Here is an 18,837-nt window from a genome sequence, read left to right as displayed (position 1 = left end):
TTAGCCAGTGTAGGTACTCAGCAAAAAAAAATTCCCGTACTTTTTCAAGTGCAAGCTCAATATCAGAAATTAGTCCAAACTGCTAAATTCTGAATCCTTCTTTCAGACTGAATGGCCCTTATCATTAGGCAGGTGGGAGATAGTCCTGCAGATATCAAAATCTAGCTCTAGAATATACAGAAAGAAACAGTCCTCTTAATCAAGTTTTAAACTGGCCTGAGTGTATCTCATTATCAGTGCAAACATCACACTTCCAATGCACAGCTGAATTTTACAGGGGGAGGGACTGGCAGAGGGCATGCAATAATGAATTCATTACCGTAAAATCTCACAGAATACAGTTTTAAGCCTTAGAAGTCAGCCAGCTTAAAATATAGCCAACTTAAACAAAAAATAATTCAGGGTAATGATTTCAGACCCAACATTTACCCAGGTGTTCTGGCAACTTCCTTGCAGTTTTACAATCATTTCCTCTAGTCACCTATCACTGCTGGTCTGGACCTGCACAAGCATGTTGGGGAAGAGAAAAAGAGAAGTGACCAGTCCTCCAGAGAAAACGATGATGATGACAATGACCTTGGCTTCATACTGTGCGTGCATAAATGGTTAAAAAAGTACAGGCATAAAGTTGCTTGGCATTAGTGTAGTTCCACTAGCAATCACTGTCTCCTACAGTAACAGAAGGTGAAGCAGAGTTTGGCATAGGTATGGATTTTTACATCAAGAATGCACATTTAAGAATGTCTTACCAAAAGTAACTTCTCCTTTACCAGTCTTGTCAAACAGCTGAAAGGCTACTATGAACAATGCGTCTGGAGCACACAGGACTGATTCAAATGCCACAAACTCTTGAAAGGATATCAACCTAAGGGATGAAGGAAAAAACAATAGCTATGAAACCAACTTGCTCACAAAAAACTGAAATATGATATAATATTGATTATACAAAAGAAATAAGACATAACAAAAATATGTGCAAAATATATTCAGTAGGGATTGAAATTTATCCTAAAATGCCCTATCCCCACTGCTCTCAGGAAGCCTTAATATCACTACAGAAATGTCTGTAGAACAAGGCATTATTCCTCTCAGCAAGTCACAACACAACATAAAATAAGCAAAACACTCAGCATGGCTACTCACCTCAGCTTTAATGCCTAACTGAACTGCCCTCTGGGGGAGCCTACCTCCCTCCAATGGCAAGACAGAGCCAATAAACACAAGAGTAACTTCCCGCAAGACTCAGTACTTAGCACGTTTGGAAAGCAAATCCATTCAAGATCTACATGCTGCCACTCACTTCAGAAGGAACTGATCAGAATATGTTATCTGTTTGCTAGCAACTTATTACTCATCCATCATAGCCCTCCAGTCCTGCATGTTGAGTCACAAATTTCAATCAGTAGTCTGCATGTTCTTTCTCAGCCCAAAAGCAGTTTATTCAAATTTATCATTACAGCCTGGTTCCTAATGTACTAGCACAGTAGTAGGGCATAGATAAAAGCAGGGTTGTCCTCCCAGAAGTTAGTTCATAAGCAAAAATACATAATTAGACAACATGGCATTGTTTCCAGCAGTAGGTTTGATAACAGCAAAGACCTTGAACATTCTAATTTCTCTGTGTCACACCCAGGAATTCAAATGGACATCAAACTCCTATTCTTAGAGAGGCAAAGGCAAACTATTCTTCGTTTTCCTGCTTCTTTAATGTCTAGGCTGTAGAATTTAAAATCATGTTCAAATATGTGGTGGCAGGGCCTGCTAGCAGCCTGGGATAGTTAAGATTGCTGCCTCTCAGGCTGCTTTATGTCAGTGTAGCAGGCACATAGCTTTAATGGGTTCATGTGGCAGCAGCTGGGGAACAAGGATTATTTCTGAAAAGCACAAAATTCAGTGTATCCAATGTCAAGAAACACACACAAACCCAGGGGATTTTTAATGGAAACTAACTATATCCTTAGGACTTTGATGCAAAGGACTTTGACACTGCAGTCAGTTCAATGAAAACTTTTACTCAGTATGCAGTAACAGTGAAGAATTAACAGTTTTAATAAGTTGGAAAAGATATTTTTTCCATCAAGTTATGATGACCCCATGACTATACAGCAATTTTCAGTCACCTGTTTTATGGGTATCAGAGAATATGCTGAGTTGAAAGGGCCCCATCAGGATCATGGAGTCCAACTCCTGGCCCAGCATAGGGCCATCCCCAAGAACCACACCACGTACCCGAGTCCTTCCTGAACTCAGACAGGTTTGGTCTGTAACCACTTCCCTGGGAAGCTTGTTCCAGTACTCAACCACACTCTGAGTGAAAAGCCTTTTCTTTATATCTAACCTAAACCTCCCTGAACTCAGCTTCATGCTGTTTGCTTGAATTCTGACACTGGTCATGAGAGTGAAGGGTTTAGTACTTGCCCCTCCTCTTCCCTTGTGAAGAAGTTGAAACCACAATGAGGTCTCCCTTCAGTCTCCTCCAGACTGAACAGACCAAGTGACCTCAGCCACTGCTCATATGGCTTCCCCTCAAGGCCCTTCACCATCTTTGCTGCCCTCCTTTGGACACTCTTTAACAGCTTAGTGTCTTTTTTATACTGTGGCACCCAAAGCTGCACACATGATTCGAGGTGAGGCTGCCCCAGCTCAGAGCAGAGTGGGACAATGCCCTCCCTTGCCCGGCTGGTGATGCTGTGCCTGGTGCCCCCAGGACACGGGTGCCCCTCCTGGCTGCCAGGGCACTGCTGAGGCATATTTAGCTTTCTGTCAACCAGGACTCCCACGTCCACGTCCCTTTCCACAGTGCTGCTTGCCAGCCTCTCATTCCCCAGTCTGTCTGTACATCTAGGGTTGTCCCATCCCAGGTGCAGAATCTGGCACTTTCCCTTGTTAAACTTCATACAGTTGGTGATTGCCCATCTCCCTGGTTGGTTGAGGTGTCTCTGCAGGGCCCCTCTGCCCTTGAGGATGTCAGCAGTTGGCAAACTTACTTAGTATCCCTATGAGTCCTGCATCAAGGTGACTTATGAAGATATTGAAGAGCACAAAACGGAGGATGGAGCCTGCAGAACCCCCATAGTGACAGGTTGCCAGCATGATGTCACCCCATTCACTGTAACCCTTTGTGCCTGCCCTGTAGGCCAGTCACTCACTCATCATGTAACCAGGCTATTCAGTGTGCTGGACATTATGAGAGACAATATTCATAAGCTTTGCTGAAGTCTTAAAAGATTACATCTACTGGCTTTCCTAGATCAACACTTGAAGTGTGCTTGCTGCATATCAGCAGCCAAAGATTCACAGGGTAACAAGCTGACTTCCATGAGGAAAATACAAACATGAGATTAATAAAAGAGGACATTTTTTTAAACAAGCACAGCACAGAGAAGACCTAAAAGCTGCCTTATACTACCTCTCTCAATATACCTGCAATAAATAAAAGTAAATAAAATGTAGAGTATGAAATGGTCTAACAAATAATTAAACCTGGGAGCTTGCCACCATAAATTAAAACATACTGCAAGAAGTAAATAAAAAGAGAACTCCTCAGGTATTCTTAAGATTAAACTCAAAATTAATGATGTCAGCAAACATATAAGAATGCCTTAAGCTTTACTGGCAAAGAAGTCTGTGCCTTGTTATATATGCACATGTTAGTACACGAGCAATCCATCAGTCCTTTAAATGCCTTGGGAGCTCTCGGTACACCCCACTGTTAAACACAGACTACACAAATATTCAGTCACTTAAAGGAAGAAAACTTCCATCCCTTCTAAGCCAAAATACATTTTCTTCAGGAGTAACACTTCCTTCAATTTTAAACCAGTATATCACAACCTACTCTGTTTTATATTTATGCATATTTACTGTTACAATGTGATTTACTGGCTATAAAAAGCTATTATTATTTATTATTATTGGCTACATACCTGACAGAACAGTAAACAGATCCAAAGCACTGAGTTCTGTTCTAAAGATTATCATACATGCACACAGAAAAAACAAAAAGTACAGCAGGTGATAAGACTCTAGAATAGAATTGTTTGGAATTATAAATGTAAAATCTCTGCCAGCACCATTTTGGTAAAGCCAGTTTTTGTGTGAAACAACCTGCACATGTCCTTACCAACAGATCACAATACAATGACTACAGCACAGAAAAGAATACAGCACCTATTCCAGCAGAATCCCAGCACCATGTTAAGAACATATGCTGTGTTACTAGGCCTGGGTTTGATTAAAACTCCATGTATTAATACTGTTACAAGATTTTATACTAGTAGAAGCATTTTTTTTCAACACTTGGAAGCAATAACCCCCCTAAGTCACAGATAAATGCTTAAAATAACCCTATATCCATTTTTTAAAAACAATTACTCATAGAACTCAGAAGATTAAAAGTGTACAAATTGTGTATTTCTAGCCAGACTGTTAAAGAAGAGACATTAATATCTGCTGCGCCAGCTGAATTCAAATTAACCCAATTTTTACATGTTAATTAAACCAGCTATTTTCTTCTTATTGTATTTTTGCTCCCTAAGTAGACTAGCCTGCTAGTGATTCCCAACAGATCTATTCTAACGACGACGTATTCATTTACTTCTATTATGACCATACAATACAGTAACTGAGCAGTAATTTTTCAGTCAATTACACGTGTGATTCTTAATGCTTAAAGAAGCTGAAAAAATGTGTACTACATAGCCATATGCTCACTTCTCTATACTGCACAAGAGTAGTTGCCTGGGTAACACGTTTTCTCTCTGGTTTAGCATCACCCTTTTGGGTTTAGCATAACCCTTCAGTGAATATCATTAGGTGTCATTAAACAGCACATGTTAACATGGACTTCAATATACTACTTAGGAGTTATTTCATATACCTAAACAAGTAGTCATTTATGTTACAAAAGCAGAGAAAAACCTAGTGATTTTAACAGCACAACAAAAGGAAGCTGAAATGCGTACAAAATTTTATTTCAGTTTTGAAGATAATCCACCCAGGTAAGTCAAAGTCTTTCTTCACCTTCACATCCTCATTATGAGTGCCACTACTGCACAGTTTATTGAGGAAGGCTCAAATCTTGATAATTTGAAAGCATCCACATACAAGACCACCAATCTAAACATAACAACAGAGTATGGTGCAGAAAAAACACTATTTACTACTCTCTCCTGTCTTCCATGCTCACACCCATGGTATCTGGACACCCCATAGACAAAACACATTCCCACCAGAGAAAGTCTGCATGTAGCCATGTAAAGAAAAAAAGCCACTTGCTTTTTATTACCTGCTGTAATAATACATACAAATGCAATGATGAAGAGGTTTTCTTCAGAAATCAATGCAGATGTTTTTACTGTATCAGCAATTTAAACACGGTAACATAATGGGACACAAATTGAAGCTACATCTATTATTTTACACTGCAAGCTAGGTAAACTAAGTATAGTGTAAATTGGTGCATTAGAGGATAAATTTATATCCAATAATAATGGAAAATGCTGGCATTTCCAAGTGTTATTTTTGAATACTTTGTCCTTTCTAAAAATAAAGCATATGGTATTTCTCAGTAAAGTGTTAGTTATTACAGTCCAAACAGAGACGTGCAGTAAATACCTATTTTGTTAGGCAGATACTTAAAACTACAACAGAAATCTGAGAAATTATATTACAGTAGGCAGGATGGAAAATGCCTGGCCTATTGCTGATAGGCCTTTAGAAAGCTACTGCATTTTGGGGAAATTTCTGATCAAGCTGAGGCTAAATGAAGCCTTTTTTTTTTTTTTTTTTTTTTTAATAAGATTAGGAGTGAGAGGCTTAAGGTCAGGAACCAGGCTCCTCAGACTGTTTCATATGAACACCAACCATGCAATATAACACTTACTAAAATTTATGTTATTACCAGTTGACTACTTTGAAAAGTTTGTCTGGCAAAGAATGTATTTCTTTTTCTTAGAGGAAACCTTACAAACGTGCCCACATAAAAGAACAGGAGAAAAGCCCACCATCAAATAAACACCTGCCCTGGCTTAAAATGGAGGCAAAACTTGCTCCCATGGCAACAGATATTCACTGAACAACAGAGTATGCCTTAAGAGGTCTCATACCTTTGTCACAACAACAGTAGCTCATGTAGACCCTCAAATCCTTAATTTCTGGCAATGCAGGAACTGAGCTAGACTTACATAGATTTTGTCTACAGTAATCACTGTGAGATTGTACCTAAGGGCTACAGTTATTTTCATTTCACACTCAGAACTTCTTCAACTCTTGGGTAAGAAACTCTTTGCTCATCTATGCATCCTGCTCATGAGTCTGAAGTTCTCGTGCTGCCGGCCTTTCACCTGTGTATTTAACCAGTTAAGTAATTTTCGCATTGATTACACTTGTACATATACCTAACTTGTCACCAAAATCAGAAAGAATTAAAAGGCATTCTAAACAGTGCCAGGAACAGCCCTGGTGGAGGCTCAGACCCTTTTAGTGACAAGTGGTCATGCTCAACAGTCATGAACAACAGCTGCTTCTTCAGTGGAAAAGACAGATCCAAGACAATGGATAAATGCTTCTGAAAATAGCCTAGCAGTATTTTCAGCACTGCACTACTTTAAGTCACTAACACTGTAACAAAATTAACTTGTCATTGCTCTTGCAAGACACCTTCTACTTTATAATAGAAATAATGCAAAATTACTGAACAGACTCTCATGACCTTAACCACATGTAAGTCCATAAACACTGACAAGCCTATTAAATATGAACACCAACAAAAGCTGATTTGTGCTTCACTGTAAAACTGGGAGCTCTGGACTGCCAAGTTGGCAACATTCAATAGGAGAAGACCAATGGTCTTGTTGCTGTCTTTAGGAGATTTCATGACAGGAACCAAAAAGCAGCTGACCTTTGCCTCAGACGATTACTTGGCAAATTACTTTAAACACCAGGAGAACAAAGTACAAACACTGAGCAACATGGCAAAAAATGCTACAATGCCACATTAGGGAGAAAGATGCAAATCACTTTCCAAACTTTCTCCATACTTTCATGTATTAGCTAAACAGGAAGACAGCCTGAAGACCAGAAGAGATTCTCGAAAGACACGTTACGAACTGTCACTGCACAGTGTGATTACAGAAACAATCCTTACCCACGGCAGAAAGCAGCAATTAGAAGCCTCAATATTACACCGCAAAACTCTTACAAGATCACGCCAAGTTACGAAATCCCAACTTGTCAACAAGTTCACATAGGCTACAGTTTTACATTTTGTTCTTCCTGACACCAGCTTCTGTGAGGGAGATCCAAATCACAAGGTATGGATTATGTTCTCAATCTTCTTATTACAAAACGGATTTGAAGCCATGTAATTTGGAAAATGTTGTTTTTGCAGGCGTCAAACCAAGGGAAGAAATCTGAGAAATGTTTAACATTTTCAGTCAAACACTGTCTGAAGCTATGGCTTTCTTGATGCCATCAATGTTACCAACATAACCTTTTACAGAATTCTTTTACTGGGGCAGCAATCATCACATTAACTCATCTGCAAGGTTCAAGGTGCTCAGCTGCCAAATACATGAGACTGGCTGAGCAGAAAAGAGGGCACAGAAAGGACTGCAAAACTCAGTTATGCCTGCATCTGTTCCCTAAGGAGACTGCATTCTCTAGTCATGCTTTGTTTATCTCACATTTTACTCTCTGCAACCACTGATATGAGTCATGCCTGAAGTTTTCTGGTTTCTAAAAATGCCACAACTACACACTTTTAAGTCCATAGCTAATTATTCTCAAGTTTCTCTAAAGATACTTTAAAGGGAGGGTTGAACAATTCATATGGGTGAAGAGACAGCTTGCCTGGGTAAGTACCAAAAGCAAATGTTGGGATTTCATTAAACTAGGGGGAAGGAAGATGGAAGGGTAGCTAATATTGCCTATTGGCAAAGTCGGCCTTTCAAATGCAAACCATGTGCAACCAACTTCACTGCTGTCTTCCCAAGATTGCAGAGTGGCTCCCTAAATACCTCAGGCGCTCCTCCTCCCCCTTGAAGGAAAAACACAGCGGCAAAAACCTTTAACAGTGCCATGGCAAAACGAAGCAGGGGCACTTTTTTCTAGGATCTCTTCCTACACCATCTAAACTTATTTTGGATTTCTATTTGAATGTGTTTGTGACAGATACATAAAGTAAACAGAGACAGAAAGACTCAGGGAAGGAAAGAAAAGCAGGACCTAGGGGAGCCAGCCGACAAACATTAAAGGTTCCATGAATTAAAAATACATAGTAGACAGAAAATTGTTTGCACCACTAAATGTTAAGTGCAGTTGAAAACAATATTTCTACTCTTTTCACTTAAAATATACTGTATTCCTTTATGGATCTGCAGGGGAAAACAATACAAAACAATGCCCACCCCTCAAGGATCAGACTGTTTGAAAAAATTATTTTGTATTTTTTAAATGAGTAACAGAAAAAGAAAAAAATTAAATCAATCAATTACAAATTCCCCCCATCCCCCAAACAAAAACCACAAAAAAACACTTACCCATCTTTTGTCTGATCCACCACACCTGCAAGGAGCTGTACAGTGCTTGCATTAGGCAAACCATCTCCAATTATCTTCAAGTACCGTGTGACAAAGTCATTAGGAGACATGAAGAATTCTCCATTCTTCTCCACACTTGCATACTGTTAAATGAATACAATATTTAGTGGTTCAACACATCCTTCTCCAGGCATTTATTACCACCACCCATAGTTTCCAATCATGAGCAGGCCTCTGTTACAGCAGATGACAGCTCTGCTCCAGTGAACCTATATACTACACCCAAACAGGAAAGAGTAAGAGGCGAGTACTTAAGCAGCTGAAGGCTCAGTTACCCAGACTACCAATGACAGACATACAGTTTTTGGATTATGATGCCAACAATTTCTCCATAGTGGTCTAGTCATGCTCCATAGCACCAAATATGTTTCCGAATTAGAAGCACAAGTACATTTGCAAGCACATATGTAGCATCTCAGGCCCACTGAAACTCTGACAGCTGTAGGATACTGCAGCACTTCTTGTTTATGTGAAATGGCTCCTCTCTTAGCCATTCTACTTCAGGATGAGAAGGCAGGGTTGGTGACACCCGCAAAATGCCAGTGGAGCAAATGATCCCGCAGGAATGTCCACCTGGGGGTGCTGTTTTGAAGAACTCTACTGCAGCCCCTCCAGCCATGGAGATTTCTCCTTAAGGAAAGAAGCTAGATACTTCTCCTTGGCTGAAGCACTGAAAGGAGGTCAAAGAACATAATTTGCAGAAAAATGTTAACAGCAAAACATGAACTTTGACAGTTCGGCACACTGCAGAAATAAGAAAAGAATTCTAACACCTAACACCTGCCATACATTATCCCTGCTTTACACAAGAGTTACTAGCTATTTACAGCTATTTACAGACCCAAGCATATAGGCCTCCAGTAATACGTTACAAACAAAAGCAATATTAACATTTTTGAAGATAATATCTAAATAAATAAATAAAATTCCCTTTGTTAACACCTCATTGCTAGGTCAGCCATCAAATTTTAAAGTCCTCATTTTCTGAAGAAGGTCAAAATTGAAATCAACCCTGAAGACTGTATTTTAAGAAAAGAAAAAGGATAACGACAATCATTAAGAGGAAAAGAAATCCCAGGCAAGATCTGTAGAACCATGTGTTAGCTTTAAGGGAAACAGGTCTATGTTGGGATAACAAATGTACACTGAGAACAGAAAAAAACCACTAATTTCTCTTTTTTAATTTTTTAAGGCAAGGTAGGATGATAAACTATCATTGCATCTCCCCACAGAGCATTATCCACCCCCAAGTAATAAATAAATTAGATGCCTATTGCTATTTTGTAGTGTACTTCAGACACACATTATATTTCATGTTCCTATGGCTCTGCTAAGGGACGAAAACTGCCAGTTTTCATTTCATATTGGTGCCTGCAGCGTACCGTTATACCTGCTGTAGGCATATAACTCTCAGAGGGATGCCAAAGTGTTACAGTAGGTAGATTATTTTCTTCTAGTGCTATAGAAATACCATTTTCAGGTACAGCAATATCTTCAAGAAACAAGGCTTCAGAGAAGCAAGCCAAATAAAACATAACTCGCTTTGGCATCTATATATTGGTTAGTGCTAAAGGATTCCTGTTTCAATAACACATGCTGTCTAGCTGCTACACTGCAAGGAATTTTGAATTGTATACTTTTATAAGAACTAACAGATCAATTGATTTCAATGTAATCATTTGCAGAAAGACAGAATCCTTCAGAATCCCAGCCTCAGAAACTTTTAACACAGCTGCTATTGAGAAACAAATCAAATAAGTCAGACAGCCTATGCTTCTACATTTCTTTTTTTCATCCAGGCTAACCCCCTGCTAGGGCACTCAATAACAGAAAACAGCACAAGGTTTCAGTGTCTCCCTGTTTCTTGTCATTGTGATTTACTCAAGTGTATTTGAAATCCAATCACGTACTCTATACTACATATAGAAAATGACCTTGAAAAATGTCAGCTTGATCACTTTGACTAAAATCTAATCTCTTAGAGGTTATGTTAGAAGACTTAGAAGAAGTACTCTTGGAAATTATCATAATAAAAAGCAAAAACATCAATTCTATTTGTTTTGGAGGAGCAAAATTTAAAAATTGGCTCTTTACAATTTTATTTCCCCCCCTTTGACAATTATACATAGTACTTAATGGCTTCTTGGTAACTTATTTACACACATTTTATATAGTCAAGCAATAACAAGTTTAACCCCATTTTAAGTAAGATTTTCAAACATTCTATTGGGGATTTGACATACTAAATATGCTAAAAGTTTACGGCAATCCACTGTATTTAAACTGATAATTTCACATTTATTTCTACACTGTGGGTACCATTCCTAAATGGCAATCATATTTTTTAATTCTTAATTGAAGTAGGAAAGAATAGTTGTCAAATTATTTTGTAAATGAACATTCCACAATCTGCAGAAGTAACTGTATTGGCTTCACCACTTAAAATAGTCTGGAGAAGCTTAATGAACACTCTGGGCATCACTCATCTGTAGACCATGAAACAACATAGCACATTTACTCATCGTTTTTCCTTCTTGGGAATAAGCAGCATGACAATCCTGTATTACACTGAACAAAACATTTAGCTCATACTTCATTACTGGGATCCCTTCTGTTTAGTGGAAGGAAAAGCAAAACAGGAAGAAAAATAAGTCAGGGGTGGCATTTAGTGTGCTAAATTACAACCCATTCAATCCACCAAATCAGAAGGTTGAGAGAGCTAACACCTTCAGATATGTAAGGGAGATGAATATCCATGGGCAGGTAGGAAACTATTTTCACACTGTTCTCAGCAAACCAACTAACCAACTTCCCCACTCTCCAGTTGAGGATTACCTCATAGCTGAGAAGGAACTGGGCTTCTCTCTAGAGTGTTTATTTTCTTTCCAATGCTACTATCTTCTCAGGTCAGTGGTCTACTCCCTGTCTGCATTTTCTGCTGCTGTGCTCCTGCTCGTCAAGTATGTTCCTCTGTAAACCACATAACTCCCTCTTTTGCAAGAGTCTTTTTGCTCTCTTGATAGATACAAGTTCCAGGACTTAAGAAGTTAAATCCTGACTTTTTCAACTGAAAATCTCATTTCAGAGCTATAAATACTGACAGTATACAATAAAACTATAAATACAGGCAATATACATTGTGACACCTACACATATTGTTAATAATAGCTCACAAGGGACAATGGAAAAAATACCAAGAACTACATGGAGAGTGGGGCATGATGCTGGAGAGCAAAGATGGAGGGAAGAAACTGGAAAGGTATGAGCTGTCTCAAGCCTTCAACACCTCTATAGAAATAATTCAGATACAACAGCTCCCTAATAGTACTGTGGCATCTTACCTCATACTTATTCTTCAGAACCACGAATTTTTCTACTCTTTTTTTTTTTTTATACCAGAATACCAAACCTACCCAGATAGTGGACTAATGAATCTTAGGAAGGTTAGACATAGTTATTTAAATTTAGGAAATGGGCCAAAGAAAGCCAGTTTCAAAAAATCACTGCATAGTTTGGGTTGGAAAGGACTTTAAAGATCATCTAGTTCCAACCTCCCTGCCATAGGCACATACATGTCCCATTAGACCAGGTTACTCAAAGCCTCATTCAACCTGGCCTTGAACACTTCCAGGGATGGGGCATTCACAACTTCTCTGGGCAAGCTATTCTGGGGATTTACCAACCTCTTCCTTACTTCCTTAACCTAAACCTACTCTCTTTCAGTTTAAAGTCATTCCCCCTTGTCCCATCACTACATGTTCTTGTGAAATGTCCCTCCCCAGATTATTTGTGGGCTCCCTTGTGGTACTGGTAGGCTGCAGCAAAATCTCCCTAGAGCCATCCCTTCTCCAGGCTGAACAATCTCAGTTTTCAGTCTGTCTTCATAGCAAAGGTGCTCCAGCACTCGATCTTTGCAATGCTCCTCTGGACTAGCTCCAACAGGTTCACATCCTTCTTATGTTGGGAATCTCAGAGCTGGATGCAGCACTGCAGGTGGGGTCTCACAAGAACAGAGCAGGGTTGGAGAATCACCTCCCAATTTTCAGCAAAACACTAAAGCACATTTCTCTCAAGTATGTAAGCAAGTATGTGAGTCTTTACTTGCATGCTTTCCACAGCAGGCCAAGAAAGAAGGAATTTCAATTAAATAATAAATATGGCCAGCACTTCACAAGGTGATCTTCCCAACATTTCTACAAATAACAGAAGCAGTGATAACCCTAAGGAAAAAATGATGGCAAAGATGGAAGAAGAAAGTTTACCAAATTATCTAACAGTAAGGTGTCTACATGAACATTTTACCACATGTAAGAACAATAATGAAACTCCTACCACATTCTCTGAACAATGTGGGTTTTTTCTAAGGTAGCAATACTTCTTCTGAGTCAATACAATAATCACTCAGGAATATGTCTGACTTCTTGGTGAGCATTGTTCAATTCTGATAATGGTATTTAAGTCTAACATGGTAATAATACGGTGAATGATTAATGGTTGGAAAAAACTATCAAGAGTTGTATGCTGCAATAATAGAGCAAAAGATATGAAAAAATTAAGCAGAGAGAGTAAAATATTTACTTTACACATACCTTCAAAAATATTGTTTTCAACTCAGCTGGATCAGCTCTTTTGGTTAGAGCCACCTACAAGTAAATACAATTACATTAATATGCATAGCTTACACAAAAGGTGTCAAAGTGTCATTTCAAAACAAGAACACAAACAACAGAATGAGTGATGAAAATAAATGTTCACCTTGGATAAATTAGGCACTGTTTTAGTTGGCCATGCTCATTTTATCCATCTCACACTTACATAAGGCTATTCAACATTTTTTGTTCTGCTTTTGTTATGCAATCCTGCAACTCTTAAACAAGCACACATTAACAAGTCATAAAGACATTCAAGAATCACATCTCTATAGCATACCTCTCTGCTGGGATTCAGCATTATACTCTCTTTACCACAGATTTTTACACTTACAGCACCTTTCACCTAAAGATTTCAGAGTACCATACACAGCCCATAAGTGATAAATGGCAAGAATGACTCACAAATTTGTTCAAGAAAGTGGCTCCATAAAAAAACTGAATTTCAATGTAACTATTTGGTTTATTACACCATTATAAACTTACAGTGTAGATCTTTTTAAAGAGATTAATTCAGAAAGCAGTATCTACAGTATCTAGATTTTTCTGCAGATCAAATTAGCAAGTTCAAACCAAAATCTAAGTTATATTTATCGCCACAAGTCCAAAATAGATTTTTTTTCAAAATACTGAATCAAAAAATAGTCAACCCATTAAGGAGTAAGTCCATCAGTATTATCCTGGTTGATATACCATACAATCCTTTTGCTGCTTTTGGCAGTAAGTGGATGTGTCCCCTCAGTCTGTGCCTCTATAGCTCCCCTTTCCTTCTTTCGGATACCTTGATAAATCTTGCTTGCTAACATAATAACTCTCATCTGACAAGTCAATTCAGAACATCAATCTATTCCAAATTTTAAAAAACAAATCCTTTGCAAGCAAAACAGATTTTCAAAAAATATGTGACAGGGAACAGCCAAAGGACAAGACACACAATCTTACTCTCACTTAAGAATCAAACATCAGAAATGTTATCAATAGAACACTATTTCCTTTCCTAACTCTTTATAGCAATGGTAGACTGTAAAGGCAAATGTGACTACAATGCACTTCTAGAAGCATACTGGCCTACTGCAGAAAATGGAAGGAGTCTGTGTAAGTCTGTACAACAGCATTATATCCTCACATGTACACTTAATGATGAATTTCAATAAGTTTGTCCTCACCCTAGATGGTTCATTTAAAAACTAAAAAAAGACAACAAAAAACCCCACAAAAACATGCAAAAAACCCCAAAAACCAAACCAAAACCCAGAGTATTTTAAGAAAAAATTATGATTAAGATTTCTTATAAAATTCTAGAAGTTCTTTAAAAGGGAAAAACCACACCTATGGTCAACTGACAAAGTCCACAGCTGGAGTCCCAATCCTATGTCTACACAGAAATCTATGGGAAAGTATTGCAAAAAATCAAAGTGTAATTGTGAAGCTAAGAATATAAAAATTTATGTTTTCTAAAATGCAAGCTGTCCTAAATGTAATCACTGTGAGCAGAGATTTAATTTAACCCCTGTCTGTAAAAATCTGATAGTCTAGAGCACTTAGGAACTCTGTAGAAAGAAAAAAATAGCAGTATTTATATGCTGCTTCAATCCAGAACCTTGCCACTATAGAAGCAAAGACACTTCAAACATCTTTAGCCAGCAAATATAAATCAGTATCATATTTTATCTGTCTTAAAATTCAAATTTTATACTGTCAGAGAAAGCTAAGCCTAAAGAAACCAAGGGAGAAAAGAAAGGAAAAGATACATGAACTGACACTATTTTCCTTTCGTTTCATTGCTATTAACAATTCTGAGAAACTTGGGAGATGTGCTCACAGGTCAGCCACCAGTTTTCAGCCCCCTTTTGATTACAGGAGAATTTGAGTGGGGTTTTTTACTCTCAATACTGAAAGATAGGTTGAAGTTGGTTAGGTCAATGAATGCACAGAAGAACTGCAGACTAACAGCCCAAGCAGTGGCTGCATACCACAACTTTTCCCCATTTTCCACAGTCTACTTCCTCATTCTTCCATTCCCCAGCATACAGGAAAGGCACAGTTAACACCATGTTAATTGGTGCATCCATCTACTAATGTGCTTTCTGAAAGGTGTATCTGATCCCAACTGGAAGAAAAGACCCTCTATTATATTACATGAGAACTTCAGGAAGACTGATGCTAATGCAGCCATACCAGTGGCTAAGGGAAGTATTTCATTCAGGCTTTCATCCATACTTTCATCCATACCCAGCTACAGGCAAGGGTGAAGCTGCATACACAGCCATAAAAACTGATCCTGATGACAGGTGTTACTAGAAGATTCCCACTCTAGAAAAGGGCAAAATATTACTTTCCATACCATTCTGTAAATTCTTATGTCAACAGTTGAAAGGCTAAGTAACCTGATGCCAACAAGACTGCAAGCTGACAGGTAGCATGCTTGATGAAAAGTGACCCACAGATGAAAGCTGTTTCTCCATCAGTCAGCTCAGGTGATATTGCTGACTCTCACATAACTGGGTTCAGGTGATTAAGTTTTGTTACTGGAAAGACTTGTCCATCTTTTCTCCATAAAGATAAAACCAGCTATGAGCTGGCAGGCCTAATACCTCTAAGGTGGCATGAGAAGGCATTTGACAAAGGAGATCTGAGTGAAATAATTTTGTCACTGCTCTTTACAAAGAAATACTATGTAACAGACACACTTAAAATAAAACAGCAACTTCTATTAAGTAAAGTTCAGTGAAGAAAACCCTCCAACAAACAATATTTATTATTAAAAAACCCAGGAGACAACAGAGTACATCAACCGAAGTGCAGGATTATAATCAAGTTAGAACACTCTACAGGGAAGACTGGGATAATGTATAGAAAATACCAGCAGGGATTTTCATTCCTAAGGTATACAACTGAAAGTCTTTAGCAACATACTGTGTGTACACGTGCATTATAATATATATGAAGAATGAGACAGAACAGGCAATATAAGAACTGCACTTGCAAATGCTGAATCCCTCCCATTAGCAGTAACACTCAACCAAGGGTGCACAGAGAAAGGGAAAGCTCTGTGATAGTAACACAGACTGATTTGCATGCTGGAGCTCGTCATATGTTTAGACTCCCTTGCACCTTGACCTTAATTTCAGCCCATTTTCTCCAGCAGACCTTTATTCTCCTTATTGACTTATGCTCAATTTACAGAGACATGCATTTTCAGTCTAATTTCAATACTCAAAATTAAATGCAGAATTTTTCCATTAAAATATTACTGTACTGTCGGAACCCCGGCCTGGTTCAGGGGTTCCGTGTGGTGGTAAAGTCTCTCCTCCAACCCGTGCTTCCAAAGAAAGGCTCAGCAGCCTCTTGTTGTTCGGTCTCAAGGCAGTTTATTGTAAGCTATCTAAAAGATTGTCTTCTCAGGCTGCTGCAGTTTGCTCAGCAGCTCAGGCAGAGGCACACACACCCCTGACACCCTCTCTATCTGCTGTCTTCTTCTTCTCTCCCCCGCCCAGGGCTGCTGCTATCTTTTATATGATACATTACGTGATACATGTTTACAGTTTTTCCCCAATACCTATACCTATATTAAATGGTGCTTTTCTACTCTAAACCAATCCATAAGTGCCAACATCATCAAGAACATGGAGGTAAGGAAGAAGAAAGAGGAGGAACAGGACCGGCCTACATTCTTCCATCTCAAAACCTCTGACCCCCATGTACAAAGTAAAAAACCCCCTGTACAGGCGTTAAACCCCCCCTGTGCAATACTAAAAAGTTCTCCCCTCTACTTTGTAACTACTTCTACTATAATATCTAAACTTTTGTGACTGCTTGTTCCACCTTCAAAGTTGGTAACTCATTCCATGGCTCAAACTCAAAATCACAGCTGTTTCCAGCTGCCTGCCAGGGTCGCAAATGCCTCTGACCAGGGCCTGGAACCTCCAAAAATGTCTTGAGGGACATTTTGAGTAAAAATGTCTTGAGGGACATTTTGAGTTTCAACACTGTACAACACAAGAAAACATAATCCACTGAGACTCAAAGATTATATTACATTCCCAACCAACTGTATTAATATATTTGCATACACAAGGTAGAAGAAACGGGTTGTGAAAGATTGCATGGTATCAAAAGACACAGAAAGACTAATAACATAGCGTGCTCCATCCAGTAAAGAACAACAACATGGATGGGCAAAAAAGGAAAAGAGCAGTAGGAAAATTGTACCAATGGCAAAAAAATAATATCTCCTCATCTCACCTTTACGGCAAAGATCACTTTGATAGCCACAGTCTATCAGAGAAGAAAGGTGATTATGATCCAGGAATACTTGGGAATTGCTACAATATTCCAGAAAGTTTATTGCAACAACAGCAAGTCCTAACCAAAGATAAAGAGATAAACACCTCATACCCTTTCTTTCTTTTAGTTTAGTCCAAATACAACTCAGATGTGAAGGAAAAAGAGGTAAGGTTGCCCTCCTACACCTTAGTATCTTTAAAACCTCCTGACACTAAGCAGGTAAGATGCTGAACAGCTGTCCTTCTCCAAGCAGAGAGCCAGAGCTGTGGCAGGACTGACAATGGTGAGCTCACTCTGTTTAGTTTTAGAGAACACCATCTACAGACACATACAAAGAAAAGATGTCTGATGAAAGGCTCAACAATGACCACAAGCTCTTGTAACTTGTGTTGAGATTAAGATTATTTTTCAGAAGTTCATCCATTCTTAAACACAACTAAAGAATGCAATGTACTTCATACCACTAAAAGACCTCAAATTAAAATTGAAACCTTATGTCTTGTAGGGGTATTCTTTAGTTTCATCACAAGTTATTGAGTCCACCTGTAAGACTCAAACACATGTGGCCCAGTTTATGTAAGAGGTCAGATTAGATCATCATAATGTTTCCTTCTGGCTAAAAGTATACATATACACTTCAAATGTGCAACTCCAAAGGAGATCAAACTGGGGTTTGACCTTACATTCTTGTTTAAATGACTGACTGGAATATCGGAAACCAGTTAGAGCACAGTTACTGGCCAAGTCTGAATTCAGACCAGAAACCCATTAATACTGTTTAAGTATTATGCTAAGACAACACTCCAGCTTTTATTTTAATACAACTAACCTGTTCATGTAGATGAGAATCATCTTTCTTCCATATTTAGGCTAATACTACCATAAAAATATATACTCATTCTTCTAATCTAGCCATTCTCCTTGGTTGCTTTCCATCATCATACCCATATCCTAAGTTACAAGTGTTCTGTGCAGCATCTGTGCAGGACAATGTCTCCTGTTTCAGCTGCCTCAATAAGTGTTTTCTCTTAGTCCAACATGCATATTATCACCCCAGCAAAAGAACTGCCATTCATTCTACAGTAAAAGAACTTGACTGTGATCTACAGTGCAAGTGAACTACGTAGAACTTGACATTATAAGGAAGATTTCAAGCAAGATGTGGACTAGTTCACCGAGCAGAGAATCAGACAGCTGCAAGGACAGCTGGCACTGAACACAGATCAAAAACCTTCTCAAGAGACCTTCTTAACAATAAACCAAGTATTTATCCTCGAAAATACAGTTCAGATAGCATTTGG

General features: G+C 38.6%; 1 protein-coding gene across 3 annotated transcripts in view; it reads right to left on the bottom strand.

The window, feature by feature from the left end:
• SLC25A13 (solute carrier family 25 member 13) overlaps positions 1-18,837 on the bottom strand; it is a 96,753-nt gene that overhangs the window by 60,304 nt on the left and 17,612 nt on the right. For all 3 annotated transcript variants that reach the window (XM_021538373.3, XM_021538374.3, XM_021538375.3), the window contains 3 exons: positions 13,190-13,243; positions 8,541-8,683; positions 750-865 (listed from right to left, as the gene is read on the bottom strand). In XM_021538373.3, coding sequence (XP_021394048.1) covers positions 750-865; positions 8,541-8,683; positions 13,190-13,243 — 313 coding nt within the window. The remainder of the gene's footprint in view (positions 1-749; positions 866-8,540; positions 8,684-13,189; positions 13,244-18,837) is intronic.

This window comes from Lonchura striata, chromosome 1, assembly GCF_046129695.1.
Source record: "Lonchura striata isolate bLonStr1 chromosome 1, bLonStr1.mat, whole genome shotgun sequence".
Taxonomy (NCBI): domain Eukaryota; kingdom Metazoa; phylum Chordata; class Aves; order Passeriformes; family Estrildidae; genus Lonchura; species Lonchura striata.
The sequence above is the reverse complement of the archived record's forward strand: the minus strand, read 5'-3'. Positions and strand labels throughout refer to the sequence as shown.